Here is a 17921-nt window from a genome sequence, read left to right as displayed (position 1 = left end):
TGGTGGTCAGGTTGGCGGCACTGACTCCCCCTGCGAACATAAAGGTGGAAGGCTTTAAAAGGTGCATGCCTTGGCGTTGGAATCCCTTTCTCCAAGCAGCAGGCAAGGCAGCGCCCGCCCACCCTCCCTCCCCTCAAGGTACAACTATCAGGTTGGGTTAGGTCTTGCTGTGGGCATTGCACTAGTTGCTTCTTTTTTGGGGGGACTGGGAAGGAATTTTCCCCTCACCTCATACTGGCTTTGGTGGAGTGGAGTTTTTTCTCCTTCCCCACAGTGGGTGTCAGGGAGGACCTATTATAGTGAGGAGGAAAAGTGGTTATACTATCTGTCGCAACTTATTTTGTAAGTGTGGGGTGGATGTCCAGTATAGGCACTCCATAGGGAAGGCATCCAGTGACCAGATAAATGGTCTGGTTAAAGGACTTTAAAAGGATCTGCTGGTTAAAGGAAAGGAACGGAATGGGAGGGACGGGGCGAAGGCTGTTCGGGGCTCCTACGATTGGTATGGCAGGGAGCCAAATCCCTTTTTCTTATAGCCCACCTTAACTCTCCTACGAGGCAGGGTGGACAGCAAGGTCCAAGCCATGGGGGACCTAGATGGAAAATGAAAGGGAGCTGGTGGAAGCCCCAGGTAGTTATTTGAATGAACATAGAGTTGCCTGCACAGTACACTTTTATCAGCCAGGTAGTTCCAGACATCTAATAATAAAGTTGCGGCCTAATTAAATTCATATCAAGTGTCTCCTGCCTTTCTTTCGGTATAGCTGGACAACAACTAATTTGACTGAAATTGGACTAGTGGTTGAGGGGAAAAATCTTTTCTTTAATTCAGTTTATGGTATGCATATGACCATGCTCTATATAAAATCAGTTTGACTGGGTTTTTTTTTTTATAGTGACTTGAGCTTCCTTTCTCATGTGCAAGTATAATGACCACACACTCATACGGGGCAGGGAGAAACATAGCAGCTGATGTATCCTGTCTCTGTGTAGGGATCTCAAGCAAAGGAGACATTCTTTTGGCCTCAGACTCAGAAACAACAACCTTTGTAGTTCTGACTCTGCATGGGACTGGAACACAAGAGATCCCCTTTCATTCCCTTGAGCTCCCTTTGTGGGGCTAAGAAATGACTGAAACATGGGAGTTGGAAGAGACCAGTTTTTCCTTCCACAGATCACTTGACAGGGAAGCCTTTTCTCAACATTGCAGCTGCTGGAGAGGCTGGCAGGCAGGAGTTTCCACAGGGCAGGAGAGGAGAAGAGAGAGGCTCAAATGCACTTGGAATGGTTGCTCTTGAATTTATTAATTCTCCCTTGCTAAAAATCATCAGCGAGATGGAAAAATTGTGTTGTGTGGATTTTAAAATATATATATACATATAATATAAAAAGTTAGGATGTACTATTTAAACAGTGCCCTAGCAGAAACTTGAATTTTTGAAAATATTAATGTTGGTGTTTTCCCTTTTGACGGTATCATAATGCTGAATAATAATTACAGCTTCTAGTTGCCATGTTTCTCTCTGTGTCCGTATGTGCATATTTAGGGTGGGATTTTCAAAAATGCTCAGTAGTGGCTTAACTCTACTCTATTGAACTCAATGGTAAAACTCCCATTGATTTCAATGGGAGAAGAGTTAGGCATATGCTGAGAGCTTTTGAAACTTCTACCTGGGGCAGTGGTGGGAAGGGTTTTTTTGTTTTGTTTTTTGTATGGTGCTACACACAGTATAAGAATCAAAATGATTTTTTAAAAACAAAATATTACAAGAAAGAGCAAAGAAAATTGCTCATGAACTTACATTTAGAATGGAAAGAAAATGGAGAACTAATGTTTTATATTTCATTTACTGTTGTACTAGGTTCAGGATGTTGTCCCTATCACCAGCTATGATACTGCTGGATCTTTCCTACTCCTGGGCTGTAACAATGGCTCTATATATTACATCGGTAAGAACAAAAACAGCAAAATTAATATTGTAATGTTCAATTTTGTTAAAATAATTATTCCTAACAGGAATATTATCTCTTGTTCATAAGTGTAATCATTATTATGAACTGACTTTACATTTCTGCTGTTTTTTATTTGGATATCACTTATTTTTTTATGCAGATATGCAGAAGTTTCCCTTGCGAATGAAGGATAATGATCTTCTGGTGACAGAACTTTATCATGATCCCTCCAATGATGCCATTACAGCACTCAGTGTCTACCTCACACCCAAGACAAGTTTGTATCATGCATCATTTACATTCCCTTGTAACTCATTGCACATAGAGGTTTCACTTTCATATTTTAAAAGTATTTTAGATTTCTAACAGCAGTAGCACTGATAAGGCTACTTAAGGATTGTGTGCTATACTCCATTATAAAACAGTTATCAGTGTTTAATCATCATTTTAATTTTCATTAATCTTAAAATTGGTGTACAGACTGTCAACCTGGACATGAATTTAATTAAAAAAATATTTTAGAAAGGATATACTACCCTTTGGAATGACAGATAGTATTGGTTGGATTAAGTTGCATTCCCAGACCTCTTTAGGAAGATATTCACAGCACCTTATTCTACACTTCAAGTCCTTCACTTTCAAAAACACCAACACTCTTACCAATTTGGTCCTTATGCTATGTGGACAAGGTGGCCACAGTCTTGCGTGTCGTGTTCCAGTTTGGTCAGACTGTACCAAAGTTGCTTGCACCCAAGCATTAAAGGGCATTAAGAAACCTTCAATAACATGGGTTCAGGTCAAAGTTCCCACTATTAATCTTGACAGTTTGGGGTTGCTATTCTGATCTTGTGTGCTCTGAACAGATGGAGTGATCCCCAGCCTTAAGGAAGAAAAGTGTAACAGAATATTATAGACATAATGGTGTTTTACTGAAAAATAATGCTACATCATTGATAAACTTCATTCAAGTTACTGACGCATACTTCACCCTTTCATGAACTGTCATAACCATTTGGAGATAAAGCAAAACCCACAAAACTAACTCTGATATATGAATGTTGTTACTTTTAAATGTGGGATGCAAATATTTTTTCAGATGAAGATATAGGCATTTCATCAACTTTTTTTTGTTTATCTTTCCCATACCTGTATTGTTAATACAGCTTTTTTTTCCCCTTAATATAATTGTCTTCCCCCCACACAAGGAGAAGTAAATCTTGCAAGACAGGTGCTAGTCTCCGTGTCTCTAAATTCTAAAAAGCACTGAAATGCCTCTTTGGGGCCACAGGCAAGGAACAGCGAATAGTATGTGTTTTGGGATTTGCTTGATCTCTTCCCTCATATCCTTTTTTGTTTTGTTTTGGGGAACTGCAGGATGCACTGGGATATACTGCACAACAGTAGATAGCAAATATTTGCAGAGTAGGTAAAATTAATTTAACCCTTTTTAGGACTATTTACACTTGCTAATGAACTTAAATATTTGTGCTAAAATAAGTAGCTATTCAGTATTACAGATCTGCTGATATAACTCCCCCCCCCCTTTGAGGAATGGTGGTTGGTTTAAAACATCTCAATGTTTGTGCCTTTTGTAGGTGTAAGTGGTAATTGGATTGAGATTGCATATGGCACCAGCTCCGGAGCAGTAAGAGTGATTGTACAGCACCCTGAAACAGTTGGGTCAGGCCCTCAACTTTTTCAGACCTTTACAGTTCATCGAAGTCCTGTTACAAAGATCATGCTGTCTGAGAAACACCTTGTGTCAGGTAATCTTATTTGTATGTACAGATGCACCTGTGTCACTCATTCTCCCTTTTCATGCTCCTTGTCTCTCCTTTTCTTCAAATTCCATTATTTGGAATTACTAAACATAGTAGATTACATATAGAACAGCATATTAAGAAAAAAAAACTTCTAAAAAAATTAATGGCATTGTAAACTTACTTAAGGACATTTCCGTTAATTATACTGTTGTTACAATACATCTCATTTTAGCATCTGCATACAACAAGAGTTGGGTTAAAATTATCTATATCGGGGTTCTCAAACTGGGGGTTGGGACCCCACAGGGTCGTGAGGTTATTACATGGGGGGGGGTTGCAAACTATCAACCTCCACCCCATATCCCACTTTGCCTCCGGCATTTATAATGATGTTAAAAAATATAAAAAAGTTATTTTAAATTATACGGGGGGGTCGCACTCAGAGGCTTGCTATGTGAAAGGAGTCACCAGTTCAAAAGTTTGAGAGCCACTGATCTATATGCTTGTCCTAATCTTGGTCTTTATAAGACATTTAATATTTGTACAATATATTGTATTCCATTTGCAGCAATTCATGATAAGCTTATTCCAGAAAAACAATAAAATGTCTAATAAAAGATATTAATTTCTGAAACCAGCAATAAAATATGGGTTACATTAACCTAATTCTCTGCATATACCAGTCTATTATCAGAACCAACAGTTGTGCATATAGCTGTAAATTTCCAGTTCAGTAAATTGGATGGAAGTATCTTGCATGTGGACAGAGAATCATAAAATAGAATATGATTCTTGTGCATTTCAGATCTTATTCATAACACTGTCTGACAGAGTGGGTTATTTTTGCATTGAATTTTATAAATTTTAAAGAAATGGCAGAAAATAAGAAATTATTTAAATGAATTTGTGTGTATGTGTGCGCGCGCAAATCCTTGCTGTAAAGGCAATAAATGTCTTTATTTGAATATTCTCACATTCAGATAAACTCAAATTTAATTGAATATGTGACTGAAATAAAAATGTTTTCATGTGTTTTAACAGTCAGTGCATGCAAGGCTACAATGGCGTGTAGAGTACAGCCACTTCACACCCAGCTAGCACAGGTATAAATAGCAGTGTAGATGCTGAGACGTGGCTTAGGCAAATAGAACAGGTGCCTTATATGCCGGAACCCCCAGGGTATATATACTGCACAGATCTCTCTATGTCTAAGCAGTGCCCCCTGCATCTACACTTCTGTTTTTAGCAGTGTAGTATCCGCTGCTGGAGTTTTTCTCTGTTTCAGTGAAAGACTCTGGCAGTGCGGAGGCAGCGGGAAAAGGGGTCTTTCCCCGCTGCCTCCCCCTGCCAGAGCCTTTCTTTGCCACGGTGAAAGACTCTGGCAGCAGGGAGCTGCCAGAGCCTTTCCCCTCCACTGGAGCCTTTCACTGCGGTGCGTAGCCACAGATGGAGTGTTTGTACTCTACACACTGCTGTAAGTGTAGATTTAGCCCAAGATGCATGTTCTCGAATAGTAATTTTAAAACATTGTAACTTCATGTGTTAAAATAATTTGTAGTACGTAGATTTAATTGGATTTTAAAGCCAGAAGGGACCATTATGGTCATCTGGCCTAACTTCCTGTATAACACAAACTAGAGACCCTCACCCAGTAATTGCTGCAGTAGCAGGAATTATTCATACCAATTGTGTAAGTGACACTGTGGCGTTCAGTAATTTGAGGTTGAACTAGAGCTTCTTTCAGAAAGACAGACATCCAGTTTGGATTTAAAGGCTCCAAGTGATGGAGAATTTACCATTTCTATTAGCAAGCTGTTCCAGTGACTGTTGCTCTGTTGTCAGTTGTTTAATTCGGAGATGCAGGTATGCTTGAGATGGTTTGTTTATGAGAAAAGCAAGTGTGTGTGATGAGGTGGGTGAGTTAATATCTCTTATTTATTCCTGGGGGAATTCTGCACCTAATATTTTAAAATGCTGCATATTTTATTTGTCAAAATAACGCAATCTAATTACATCAGTTTCACTTATTTTGGTAATTTATTTCAAAATACCTGTCAGCAAGTATGTCTGTAACAATACAGACAACAAAAAAGATTCCCCCAGAAGTAGAGAGTTTAAGAAACCCCTACTGTTATGCTTTTGTCGGGTGCCTCAGGCTGGGTGTGTCACATGTACCAGCTGGGCACATCTTGGAGGAAAATTCTGTCCCTCTGGTATTTTAGTCAATTCTTGTTTTTTCCCCTGACCCCGTAGGGTTACCATATTTAAAGGTCCAAAATAGAGGATGCTGCTGGGGGAGGGGCATGTGCTGGAGGGGTGTGTGAACTGGGAGGGGGCGTGTGTGTGTACTGGGAGAAGATATTTGGGAGATGCGGGACGGGCTGTGCAGAGGCCCCCTGGCTCACACCTACATCCCCCCACCCCCTCCCATAGCCTAGCCATGGGGCCAGACACATGCACCCTCTTCCCCCAGAACCCAGCTGCAGGGTGCCGCCTGGCCCAGATTCCTGCACCCCCCTCTTCCCCCCCAGAGCCCAGCCGCAGGCTTCGCTTCGCATAGCTTCGTTACTGTCCTGTCGGGCAGTAACGACCCGTACTTGCTGTTAGTGGGGGGCACAATTTTAGGATTTGGTCACCTCTGGAACAACTTGAGTCATACTCTCCCCCCCCCCCCGCCGCCCTCAGTCTCCCCTCCTGGAAAGCAGCAGTTCCTTTCTGCAGCTCTGGCAGCTTCTGCGTAGGGAGGGGGCCTGGCTGCACCATGTGACCGAACGGGGCTGGCAAACCTGGAACCACAGTCTGCCTGTGCCTCCCGTGTAGGTGAACTAGGTGATGGGCTCTACCAGGTCCAGCAGCCCCTAATGGCAGTCAGCAGTGCCAGTTCTGCGTGCATTGCGCAGTATTCCCCCAGGAGTATTTATTGGACCAACTTCTCTTGGTGAGAGAGACAAGCTTTTGAGCTACATAGTATTCCCTCACCCACCTTCTCTATCTAATATGGGACTGATCTGGCTACAACAACACTGCACGCAAGCGCGTGTGTGAGACTGCAACAATAGTAAGATGTACACCTTCACGTGTTAATTAAACCTTACAACAGCACTGCAGGGTAGGTAAACAGATAATGTTATTCCTACTTTATATATTGGGAAAACCAAGGAAGAAAAGCTCTGTGACTTGTATAACCCACAGCAAAAACTATGTTAGAAGTCAGGAGTTGTACAGTACACACAGTATGCACAGGACCCACTTTTCAGATGTTTGTAACTTCTGCAGTCCAAATTTATTCAGAATGTATTGCTACTTTTAAGGCTTTCGTAAGCATTTTGATTCAGAAAACAAAATAAGTAATTTAACTATTGAGGACTATAATTTCCTCTCATTTTATCATCGCAATTGATTTAATGCATTTTATTGAACTTGCTCAGAAGTTAATGTATTTTTAATTACTGAGGGTATGTCTACACAGCAAAGAAAAACCCTTTCAGGGTCCTAGAGCCCAGGCTCCAGCCTGAACCTGGAAGTCTGCATAGCAATGAAGCAGCCCAAGCCTGAGTCGGCTAGCACGGGCCAGCCGCGGATGTCTAGTTGCTGTGTAGAGATACTCTGAGACCCTAGATAATTTTAATTACATCCTAAATGTTATGGCTTATAAATTAAAAGGTGTTTTAAAAACAGTCTTTCATATCTTGTAAATATTCCAATGTTTGTTTTGTTTTTTTTCTTTTCTGTCTAGTTTGTGCCGACAACAACCACGTTCGGACATGGACAGTGACTCGATTCAGAGGAATGATTTCCACACAGCCAGGGTCTACTCCCTTAGCTTCATTCAAAATCTTGTCCTTGGAGGAAACAGAGAGCCATGGTAGTTACTCTTCTGGAAATGACATAGGTAGGAAAAAAGTTTTTCCATTACTTGGTACTGGACTTTTGGAGGGCTACTGTGCTCTGGAAGGTTCATTGCAGGCATTTAGCCTGATTTCTGCTCTCGCTTCATGTTCATGTGACTCCATTGACATCAGGTGTGTTAGTCTGATTTACACCAGTGTAATTACAGCATAACCAGCTTGCATTTTGATAATACTGTAGCATGTCTATAATATTCCTGTTTGAAAACTGATTCCAGCTAGAGTTAATTTGATTTGTCTTTCCATAGACTCACTTTACAGTACTGGGCAAAATGGTTTCCCAAAGGGACCCATTTAAGAGAAGTTGTGCCTTGCGATTCCTATAAATTACCTAGAAATCTGTTGGTTACCTAATGTACCCTTTTTGATAGCATTTTTATAGAGAGAGATAACAAGATTGAGATTATGAAAGAATATATTAGAACTGATTTGCATGAGATTTTTGGGTTTGTTTCACTATGTGCTATCACATTTTGTAAATTAAACAAAAATTAAGATTATACACATGAGTCTAATACTTAACATTATACTCATATTACATTTCAAAACTACACTGAAACTGTTACAAAACGAACAGAATTGTGAAAACCCTAAGTAAAGACTAATATTGCACCTGTTGTGGCATGATGATCTTTACAGAACACTGAATGGGTAGGCAGGTAGCAAGAAGAAAAGCCATCCTCATTTGTTTTTTTTTTTATCCATCAAAAGTTCTTGTTATAATTCTGAACTGTGCTCTCTGAGGCAAGGACTGTCTTTTATTTATACAGCACCTAGCCCACTAGAACACTGATCCTAGATTGAGGCTTCTAGGTACTCCTGTAATACATATACTGATAAACAACAATTTGCTCTTAACTTTTTACGGTGTTGGTATTGTAGGGTCTTGGACTAGTGCAAAATGTTACACACGGAGATGCCATCCACTTTGAAGAGCAAGGTTCCCTTGGTTGTTTCCTGTTAAGAAGTTTAGTGTCCCCCCCCCCCCCCCCAAAAAAAAAAAAAACGTGATGGGCGATCTGCTAGTAATTGAATTAAGGCCTCCAACCTCTTTCACAGGGGTACCAAACAGCTATAAAGAACTTTTCGGTCAATATGGGTCTGATTTTTTTTTTCCAATTTTATGAATCACCTGCATCTCCGCTTGACATTAGAGGGAGGTGCAGGTGCTCAGCAATAATGAAAAATCAGACTCTAGAAAATTTGGTCACATTAGTGACCAAGAGGTTATGGACCCCATATCATATTTCAGATCCCATAAATATTTTCTTGCAGTACATCGTAACAAATTAACTCTTTATAGTAGAGTAATGGAAAATTACACAGATATGGGTTTATTTTCTGTTAAAAAACCAAAAATGCATCAAATTGATTTGACAATCTAAAGTGAACATCTTCCTTGGTAGTTCAGAATTACTCAGAATAATTGGGTAACCCTTCAGTCTGGGTTTTCTATTGTGACTTGTCAGTAATTATACATCACAATGCAAAAGTAGTGTGGTGTTTTGCTAAACTAGGAATCAGTGAAGATTCCTGGTTCCTTTAATTAGACTGAATCTGTGTGAGTAATTTTTTATTTCTAGACAGGGTAGGAATGGTTAAATTTTTTGCCAATAACTTCTTGGAGTAATGTGTTTTGAAATACTTAGTTTCTCTTTCTAACTACAGGACCATTTGGAGAGCGTGATGATCAACAAGTATTCATCCAAAAAGTTGTTCCCGTCACTAATAAACTCTTTGTCAGGTTGTCTTCTACTGGGAAAAGGTAAAAGCACGAATCATCTGTTGCATCTCTGATAAAATCCACTTATTGTACCTATCCAAGAGCTGACACTAAGATTGTTGGCTCTGATACTTGTGCTAGTAAGTCAAAGCACAAAGATGCAGTATAGAACTCATTTCTCACTTATATATTTAACGTGCGTATCTGACTGGTATAGTCACTTTAATGTAAACATACAGTCGCTCTGCTCTAGTTTCATTATCAGTGCCAACAATAAGGGGTGTCTGGTTTTGCCTTTACTTACTTCACCAGAAAAACTTCCCAAGAAAGAGAATAATTTCAAAAAAGCATAGAAAGTGTAATTGGCTGAAAGGCAACTTAAAAAATTGTTTGAACCCTTTTGGCTTTGCTTTTACTACACAATGTATTACTTGAAAAAGACCTTGAAGAGTTAACTGACACAATGCCTTGGATAGATAATCTCAATAGACTTTTTGCTTCGGTACTCCCAGTCCTCATTCACTGGGCAAAACGGAGAACTGGGAGTAAGGACCTCCCTAGGTTATCTTTCTGGCGTTGCTGCTAGCTCACTGTGACCTTGGGCTAGTGAAGATGTCTCTCTATACCAATATGTAAAATGGATATACTCTACCTTCCAGGGATATTTAGAGGGTTAGTAAATATTTGAAAAGTGCTGATTAGCATTGGCTGAAAGAGGCTACATAAGGATAAAAAAATCAATTTGGGTTTCACTTGTAGCATAACAGTAAAATTGTACTTTGCAAGTTAAATGCAAGCTGGCTGCAGGCAAACCATGAGTGTACTCTTAATGGATGCTTAATTGTGTTCCTGATTTTAGAGCGGTCTTCTGTTCTTCCATAGGTTGGTGTTTATTGCTACCCTTTCATTAAAAAACTGATACTCTGGTTACTTTTAGTTTTAAAATAAATGAAAGCCATAGCAGGTGTGGCAGTAGCTAACATGCTCTTGAAAGCCCTGGATACTAGTTTTAAATTGAAAGTGCTAGTACAGCCATGGCTGTTAATAGTAATTCACCAGTACCTACTATCTGTAACACATGGCTTATCGTCGGTTAATCTTGTAATGAATACAAACCCTTTAAGAGAATCAATCTTCTTTGCATCAAAGTTCATTACATATAGTCATAAGTAACTGTTAAAGGAATTAATCAAGAGAGTACATTTTCCGTGCACCTAGGCTATCCATTTGACAGCTTGTTTGTTTTTTAAGCAAATAGCATTAGAAACTCGTAATATGGTTGGAGGCCAAATTATTGTCCCAATGAATGTTATAAATCACTGTGATTTAATGTTCTATGCATACACAGTGAAGAAACTGCCAAATGTTTATTAAAATTGGTGTCATATTAGGATAAATTTTAACAAAGTAATAACTCAAAACCATTTTCAACTGCGACCAGTTTTTTGTTCCCTGTTCTGTTTTGTTATGGCAGACTTTGTATTCTAATCAAACTATTCTTCCCTGATAACTTAATTAAGCCACAATTTAAAATTTTGATGCCACAGTAATCTCAATAGTTATGAGTAAAGCAAAAGAGGAATTCTCATTGCTTAGCCATTGTTTCTTCTCTTTAATTCATACAATGCAGGCGAAAGTTTCAGTTTGAATATCTTATTTGTTTTGTTCACTGTGTTTCTAAAAACACAGTGGATGTGCAAAAAGCAAATCTATTGTGGACTGGATTAGATGACTCCTAGGGTTTGTCTACATGGTAAGTGACTGCGTGGCAAGTCAGGGTGTGAATATATAGCACACCAGCTTGCCCCATGCTAATGTCTGGTATGGACACTTCCACAGTGCAGTGAGAGTCTTGGAGTACAGAGTAGGGTACGCACTCTGCAGCTGTCACTGTGCTGTAGAGTCATACCCTGGCTTGTCACACAGTTACTTGCCATATAGCTAAATCCACAGTATGGAGGTACTCACCATGGGCTATGAGGGTGGTGGAATTTGTCCTCAAGTGTTCAATTTTTTTTAAACAATAAGAAAGAACATGAAGGAGGTGGCTAACCCAAGTATTAAAGGCTTCCTGATTTCACTGTTGGGTGAGTGACATCACAGCTACCCTAAACTTTAGTCATTTCATTCCCAACCTCATTTTTTCCTCTCATGTAATTCTTTTCTTTTCATCTTGGTGTGAAATTTTCTGAATGTAAATAAACTTTTTGCTTAAACTGGTTAGTTTTTAAATTAAGAGTTGCCCTGGACTTTGTTTCTCTGTGAAAACAAGTACCTGTGACATGTTTGAAGGAACTTGTTCAGTAAACTTTAAAAACTGACAGGAGTTGGAAATTTACATATTAGTCTTGTACAATACTTAATATATGATGCTGACTTTGAACACACCCTGAACCCAGATCTCTCTGTAGAAGCACATGCAAACCTAAAATCAGGAAATCTGTAACCCAGATTCCATAAGAAAGCAGGAAACTAATTATGGGGTTAAGATTTTTTTTAAATATCTAGCAGCTACTTTGTACTCTTTTCCCTTCTCTTTTGGAATCTTACTAAAAGTAACATTTAGAAGTGAACTGCAAAAAATTGTATGAGTTAGAAATGGGTGTTAAAAGAGAAGGTGTAATTCAGCATAAAATAAATCATAGCGCCTTCTATCCAGAGATCACAAATCTTAATATTAATAAATTAAGCCTCACAATTGCCCTCCAGGATATGTGATAGGATTATAATCTGTAATTGTGTTAAATGCCTTTTTGTAGAATATGCGAGATCCAGGCCGTCGACTGTACTACAATTTCTTCGTTTACTGTACGAGAATGTGAAGGATCCAGTAGGATGGGCTCAAGACCACGACGTTACCTCTTTACAGGTCATTCAAATGGCAGTATTCAGATGTGGGATTTGACCACAGCGATGGACATGGTTAATAAAAGTGAAGAGAAGGGTAGGTTGTAATGTAGCAGAACTTATTTTTTGGCTTAAATGCTTGCATTAGAGGTAATCAGTGACCACTGTCTTTCTTTTCTAAGATGTAGGGGGTCCGACAGAAGAAGAGCTGCTTAAGTTGCTTGATCAGTGTGATCTGAGCACCTCACGCTGCGCTACTCCTAACATCAGTCCAGCAACTTCAGTAGTTCAGCAAAGCCGTCTGCGGGACTCAAGCTCTAGGTAGGCCAAAGATCCCTAGGATATACTATCAGCTATGTGTGCCAAGACTTAGGCGAAAACTTTCAAACTTGAGTGTCTAATTTTAGGCACTCTCAGTCCATATTTGGGCACCTAAATAAGTGCCCTGGTGTTTTTGGGACACTGCTCCCAATGGAGGTGCATTTGTACAATTTAGGGAATGAGTGAGCCCTTGCTCAGAGAGATAGGCAGGTTGGAAATCCTGAGCACGTTCCACTGCCAATTATAGGACAAGCACAGCTGAGTGTGCTCTGGGATTAATAGTTCTGAAACATTCTCCCTCAAAAATCGTATTTCTCTTTGGGTAACACTCATGTAGCTGACAGAATATCAGGCCTCAGGTGTTCAGAAGTGTTATTCCCATGGATTATATGTGTATGCTCTGTAACACATCTGGGAATCCAATATACTCTTCACAAATTCCAAATGGTTTTCTATTTGGCTAGAGAGAAGGAACAATCTGCTGCATGTTTCTTACCTTTGAAAGCTGAAGTCTGTTCTGAGGAGGGTGACAGTGATGTTTGTTCGCATCAGTATTTGTTGTAACCCGTGACAAGGAGGGAGAAATGTTTTACTGTTGAATGTGTTTTCAGCCTCCAGTTACAGCACCATGAAACCATCCATGAAGCTGCTACGTATGGCTCAGTAAGGCCATATAGAGAGAGTCCTTTATTAGCCAGGGCAAGACGGACTGAGAGCTTTCACAGTTACAAGGACTTTCAGACTTTTAATATGAACAATAATATGGTGGACAAGGCTGTCCCTGAGACTGGCAATCTGAGTCCAATACAAGCTGAAATGAAGAAGGCAGCAGGTGAGAGCAACCCAACAGACAAAAAGGCAACAGTACTTGAAGTAAGAGCTACTAGAATATCATCAGATGCTGGGGCAGAGGTTCCGAAAGTGCCTGAAAACTCTTCAGAAGCGAAGAAAAGAGGGCCAGATGATGAAAGTGAGAACAAAGTAGAGAATAAAAAGAAAAGTGGATTTGATGGAGGCGTGTTCCTGGGAAGAAAGAAGGTACCTCCTCTGGTGTCTTCACCAATTATTGTGGAAGGAGGGCCTGAATCCCCTGGTACAGCATCCCCATCACCCACAAAGACTACCACTTCTCCACGCCACAAGAAGAGTGACTCTGCCGGCCAAGATTACAGCTTGTGAAAATGCTAAACGTGATGTACATTTGTTTTCAAGGGTTCAGATGAAAGTTTAACACTTAACTGGCTGTAACTTTTACACTACAGATTTATCCTTTAAAAAGGCTTCATTTGAGTGTCTAACTGAAAGAGTTAAAACTGTAATAAGTTTTCATAGTGCATCTCAGCAACTTGGGTTTACAGCACAACCAGCAAATATACTCTAAATTGATGTACTTTTTCATATTGTATAAAGCCAAACAATACTTGGTACAAAACACTGATGTAAAATCCTGTTTTATGCAGTCCAGCATGCACTACAGTATTTGTCTTAGGAAGAGTTTTATAGGTAACTTTCTAAGTCCCATTACTGGACCTTCCCTTTGCACTCACCAAAATATTAAATGTCTGTCACCTGCTTACTGGCCCTTAAAGTTACCATGAATATTATTTGCAGTTCCTTGGGTCACCTATCGTGCCCTTTCACCTCCTTCAAGTTAATAGAAAATTAGCTGGGTGCTAAAAGCTATCTCATCACTTAGAAAAGCGTCTCTTGCTGAAGTCTGCCTTGTTTGTAGAGCAACGATGTTGTTTTTCAATATTGATAAATTTGACATTTATGTGCTACCATTCTTTTGTTTATGAAACACATTCAGAAAGTCTTTATGCTTACAGATGCTCTAAAACATTATTTTGCATATCTTGGTCCTAATATTAAAATGCAAAGGAATGTTATTACCTGTACTTTTTTCCTCATTTCTCTTTGCAGAGCTTTCAAATACCTGAAATTATAAACTGTAACCTCTTGTGGAGGGGGAAAAAAGCACACATTTTGCCACTCATTACTGTATATTACACTAATGTCTAAATAGACTAACTATCTCTTGTTAGAAAACTTACTAGGCTATACATACATTCCTCTTCTAGCTTGCTGCTGTACAATAATGCCATAGTGGTGGTATGCTCCTCAACCAGAAATGCTAGATTCAAGTCCCCCCACATCTTCCTTACCGCATCAGTAGTACTAAACTTTAATAAAAGTAGGGCATGCGGAGTTAAGTGGATACCTCCCATGCAACCTTTAATGTATTTTTATGAAGATACGTTGCTATAATGTGCAGACTTTAGCTGGACATCCTAAGTAATTGAGTTTTGCTAGTGTGAGGGTGTTTTTTGTTCTAGTTGCAGTCCTTAATACATACGTCAGTTTCTTTGCAGACAGTTTCCACAAATTTGGATGGGAGCTTTGAACCAGGTAAGGCTTGTGAAAGGTGCTTGCTATTTTGGTTGGTTATGCACTAGGACAGTCTGCCAAGCATTTAGGAGCAGTGACTTACAAAGTTTTGGCTATTTTTAAATGCATCAAGACCTGCAGATTTACAGAAATGGAAAAACAAATGAGTTGGAATGTCCTTTCCTCCTTCCTCAAATTTTAGTTCTTTACTAAAGAATCATTTTTAGCCTCTTTAAAGAATGCAGGGTTGTAGCCATCTTGGTCCCAGGATATTAGACACACAAGGTAGATTAGGTGATATCTTTTATTAGACCAACTTCTGTTGTTGAAAGAGAAACTTTCAAGCTACGCAGCGCTCTCCGTAGTAGTGTTATAGCATGTGGTTTTGGTTATTACTCTTGATGTCATTTTCCATAAAATATAGGGGGAAAATTGGATCCTCAGACTGAGGTCAGTGTAATTCTGTGCTGAAAAATTCCAAGTGGAAAGCATTGTGTATAAGTTAATGACATCATATCAAATGGGCTCATTTTACAATTATTTTTTAAAGTCAGCCTTGCAAGTTCACCCAGTGAGCTGAAAATTTCAAGCAGTTTTTATTTTTTCTGGCTCAGACTTTCAGTGGGGTTGTAGAAATAGGTCTGCAGTATTTGGTGTGGTGATGTGAGAACCAGCTTTATTTTCAGCTCTCACAGTGAAGGAGGAAACCCAGGCTGGTAGTTTTAGATACTTTTCAGATTACAACCCTACTTTGAGACTCCAGCTGCTAGGAGCAGCCAAAGCAAGAACTGCTGCTGGGGGTAAAATAGAGGCCAGCTGGGGCCAGTGCTCCCAGGCATGTAGCCTTGGGGAAAAACTGGAGGAAGGAGCCATACCCAGACACACTGTCATAAGAGCCGCTAAAGCAGGGACTGTCAGAACTTCCTCTCCCCCCCCCTGTGCTTATTGGCTCTTTGCTCCAACCCTCTTCTTCCCCCTCCCTATCAATGACTTTCACCTCAGAGTTACGCCTGCTCTGTCCCCTTCTTTCCAGTTAGCTTATCCCCTCTCCAAAATAATAAAATAAATCAAGGCTGTTTGCAGCCATTACATTGTTCACTCAGTTGTATTGCTTCCCCCTTCCGGTGTCTATTTAGATTGTAAACTCTTCAGGGAAGGGATTATCTACTCTTTTTGCACAGTGGGGCCTGATTCTTGGGTGGTTCTTAGGCTTTACTGTAGTAAACATTATATTCTTGCATATTAATAGAGGGAAATTAAATCTACTTCATTCCATGGCATGAATGCACTATTATATTTGTAGAGTTCTACTTAAATATTGAATGCTATGATATTCCTTTACTTATACAATCCTTTCAGTCCCTTATGGAAGCTAACTTTAGCCCCACCTTAGAACTGCTCCTCCTAGTACTGTTGGTCTGTGTACATGACTTCTGTTGCTATTAGAGTTCATGGTACAAGTCTGTGACTGTCATGCTCAGTTGCGCAATGATTTTGTTCAGGTCTTAAAGTGCAAACTAAAGATGCTGCTCTTCAGACAGGGTCTTTCTTAGGAAGGGAAACATCAGCAAGAATAAACAAGCGGTGCAGCTGCATAAGGGTTTCTTTAACCACAGGCAGTGGAAAGTGCTGTTACTCCAAGTCTCCATTTGTATTTTGTATACTTCAGAATAATGCCAGCTGTACCCTGGGGACAGTTCCACATAATGAATAACCAAATTTTTAAAATGGGGAAAAAGTCTTCGGATAAAACCATTGCCATGACATTTACATAATACTAAAAACAAGCCAAGCTTTAATGGTGCTTTCATGTGAAATAAGATGACTGGTCAAATTCATGCCTGCTTTTTTTTTGTGAATCAATCCCTATAAAGTAGCTGATTTTAAGAAATTTTGAATTGAGCAGTAGGGTAGGAATATAACGTTATGAATGCCAGCATTGATCATCTCCCTTGGCCAGCTTTAAGTTACAAGGCAGACAATCCTGTACCACCGTCTGTTTTGAACTTTCTGTTGCTAAATAACCCAGTTTTTAAATTCTGTGGATTGTTTAAAAGGTGAACTGGAGAAAAGGCGCACGGTGTCACTACTTTTTTATTGTAACACTAATATCAAGCTTGTACATTCAGCCTAATTTTTAAACACGCCCTTTTTTTGTTCTTTATATTATGGGGTAACAAAAATACTTGTATCAAATTTAGATGTAACCTTTTATTAATCTGTATTTTCAGATTATTTTCAAGACTAGGATTCTATTGTGCCTGTAAATTAAACAAATTACTTCAGTTTGAACTATGCAATGCTTTTTTCCCTACCACAGAAATAATTAAGCTACTCTAATCTGTACTGTATAAGAAATTGATAGTAGTGTATGATTGACTATATTACACCATAAGAGCCAATACTTGAATTCTGCCTCCCTATTCCTTTTGAGTATTTCCTTACTGTTTAATTTAAATGAGACTTTGTAGAGTAAGGTATGGGGGGAGGGAAGAACAGAAACCTATCTAGCCCTAAATGGATGTTAAAACAAACACTGGCAATAATTGTTCACATTACAGTAAACAGATTTCCTCTGGGGACCCTAATGTTCCAGCTCAGCTCATAGGTATTCTGTCGTACTCCCAGCAGTTTAGACAGAAAATAGAAACAATGAGATCTGTCTGTTTAAAATGAAGCCGCAGTAGCTCTTTTGTTCTTTCAGGTGAAGCTTACTTTATGGGCGGTTTTTTTTACCACTTTGTTTTTGTCACATCCCTTTCCTAATTTGATGGTGTTTGCATTTCACTGTTTTTTCAAAGCAATTTCCGTTTGCAAAATGTAAGGATCATGCCAAATGCATGACAACCAAGATAGTTCGGGGGAGAGGCTTCATCACAATGCTAAACATTGAAGCAGCTGATCCACCACAGATTTAGTAGGAATAAGGCGTGTCTTTAACATATTTAAATCATTTTGTTTTTGGAGCTATGATCATTCTGACTTATTTCTCTAAGACCAACACCAGAGGGCAGGCAC

General features: G+C 39.4%; 1 protein-coding gene across 4 annotated transcripts in view; it reads left to right on the top strand.

The window, feature by feature from the left end:
- KCTD3 (potassium channel tetramerization domain containing 3) overlaps nucleotides 1–17639 on the top strand; it is a 57230-nt gene extending 39591 nt beyond the window's left edge. For 3 of the 4 annotated variants that reach the window (XM_045011443.1, XM_045011446.1, XM_045011447.1), the window contains exons 11-18: nucleotides 1863–1950; nucleotides 2114–2230; nucleotides 3549–3719; nucleotides 7453–7608; nucleotides 9293–9389; nucleotides 12107–12291; nucleotides 12377–12515; nucleotides 13127–17062. In XM_045011443.1, coding sequence (XP_044867378.1) covers nucleotides 1863–1950; nucleotides 2114–2230; nucleotides 3549–3719; nucleotides 7453–7608; nucleotides 9293–9389; nucleotides 12107–12291; nucleotides 12377–12515; nucleotides 13127–13694 — 1521 coding nt within the window. In that variant the 3' untranslated portion in view covers nucleotides 13695–17062. Of the gene's footprint in view, nucleotides 1–1862; nucleotides 1951–2113; nucleotides 2231–3548; nucleotides 3720–7452; nucleotides 7609–9292; nucleotides 9390–12106; nucleotides 12292–12376; nucleotides 12516–13126 lie in introns of all 4 variants that reach the window. The other variant, XM_045011445.1, reaches the window with a different exon arrangement.
- Nucleotides 17640–17921: the final 282 nt, after the last annotated feature.

The sequence above is a fragment of the Mauremys mutica genome, chromosome 3, assembly GCF_020497125.1.
Source record: "Mauremys mutica isolate MM-2020 ecotype Southern chromosome 3, ASM2049712v1, whole genome shotgun sequence".
Taxonomy (NCBI): Eukaryota; Metazoa; Chordata; order Testudines; family Geoemydidae; genus Mauremys; species Mauremys mutica.
Note: the sequence above shows the minus strand (reverse complement) of the source record. Positions and strands in the feature narration are given on the sequence as shown.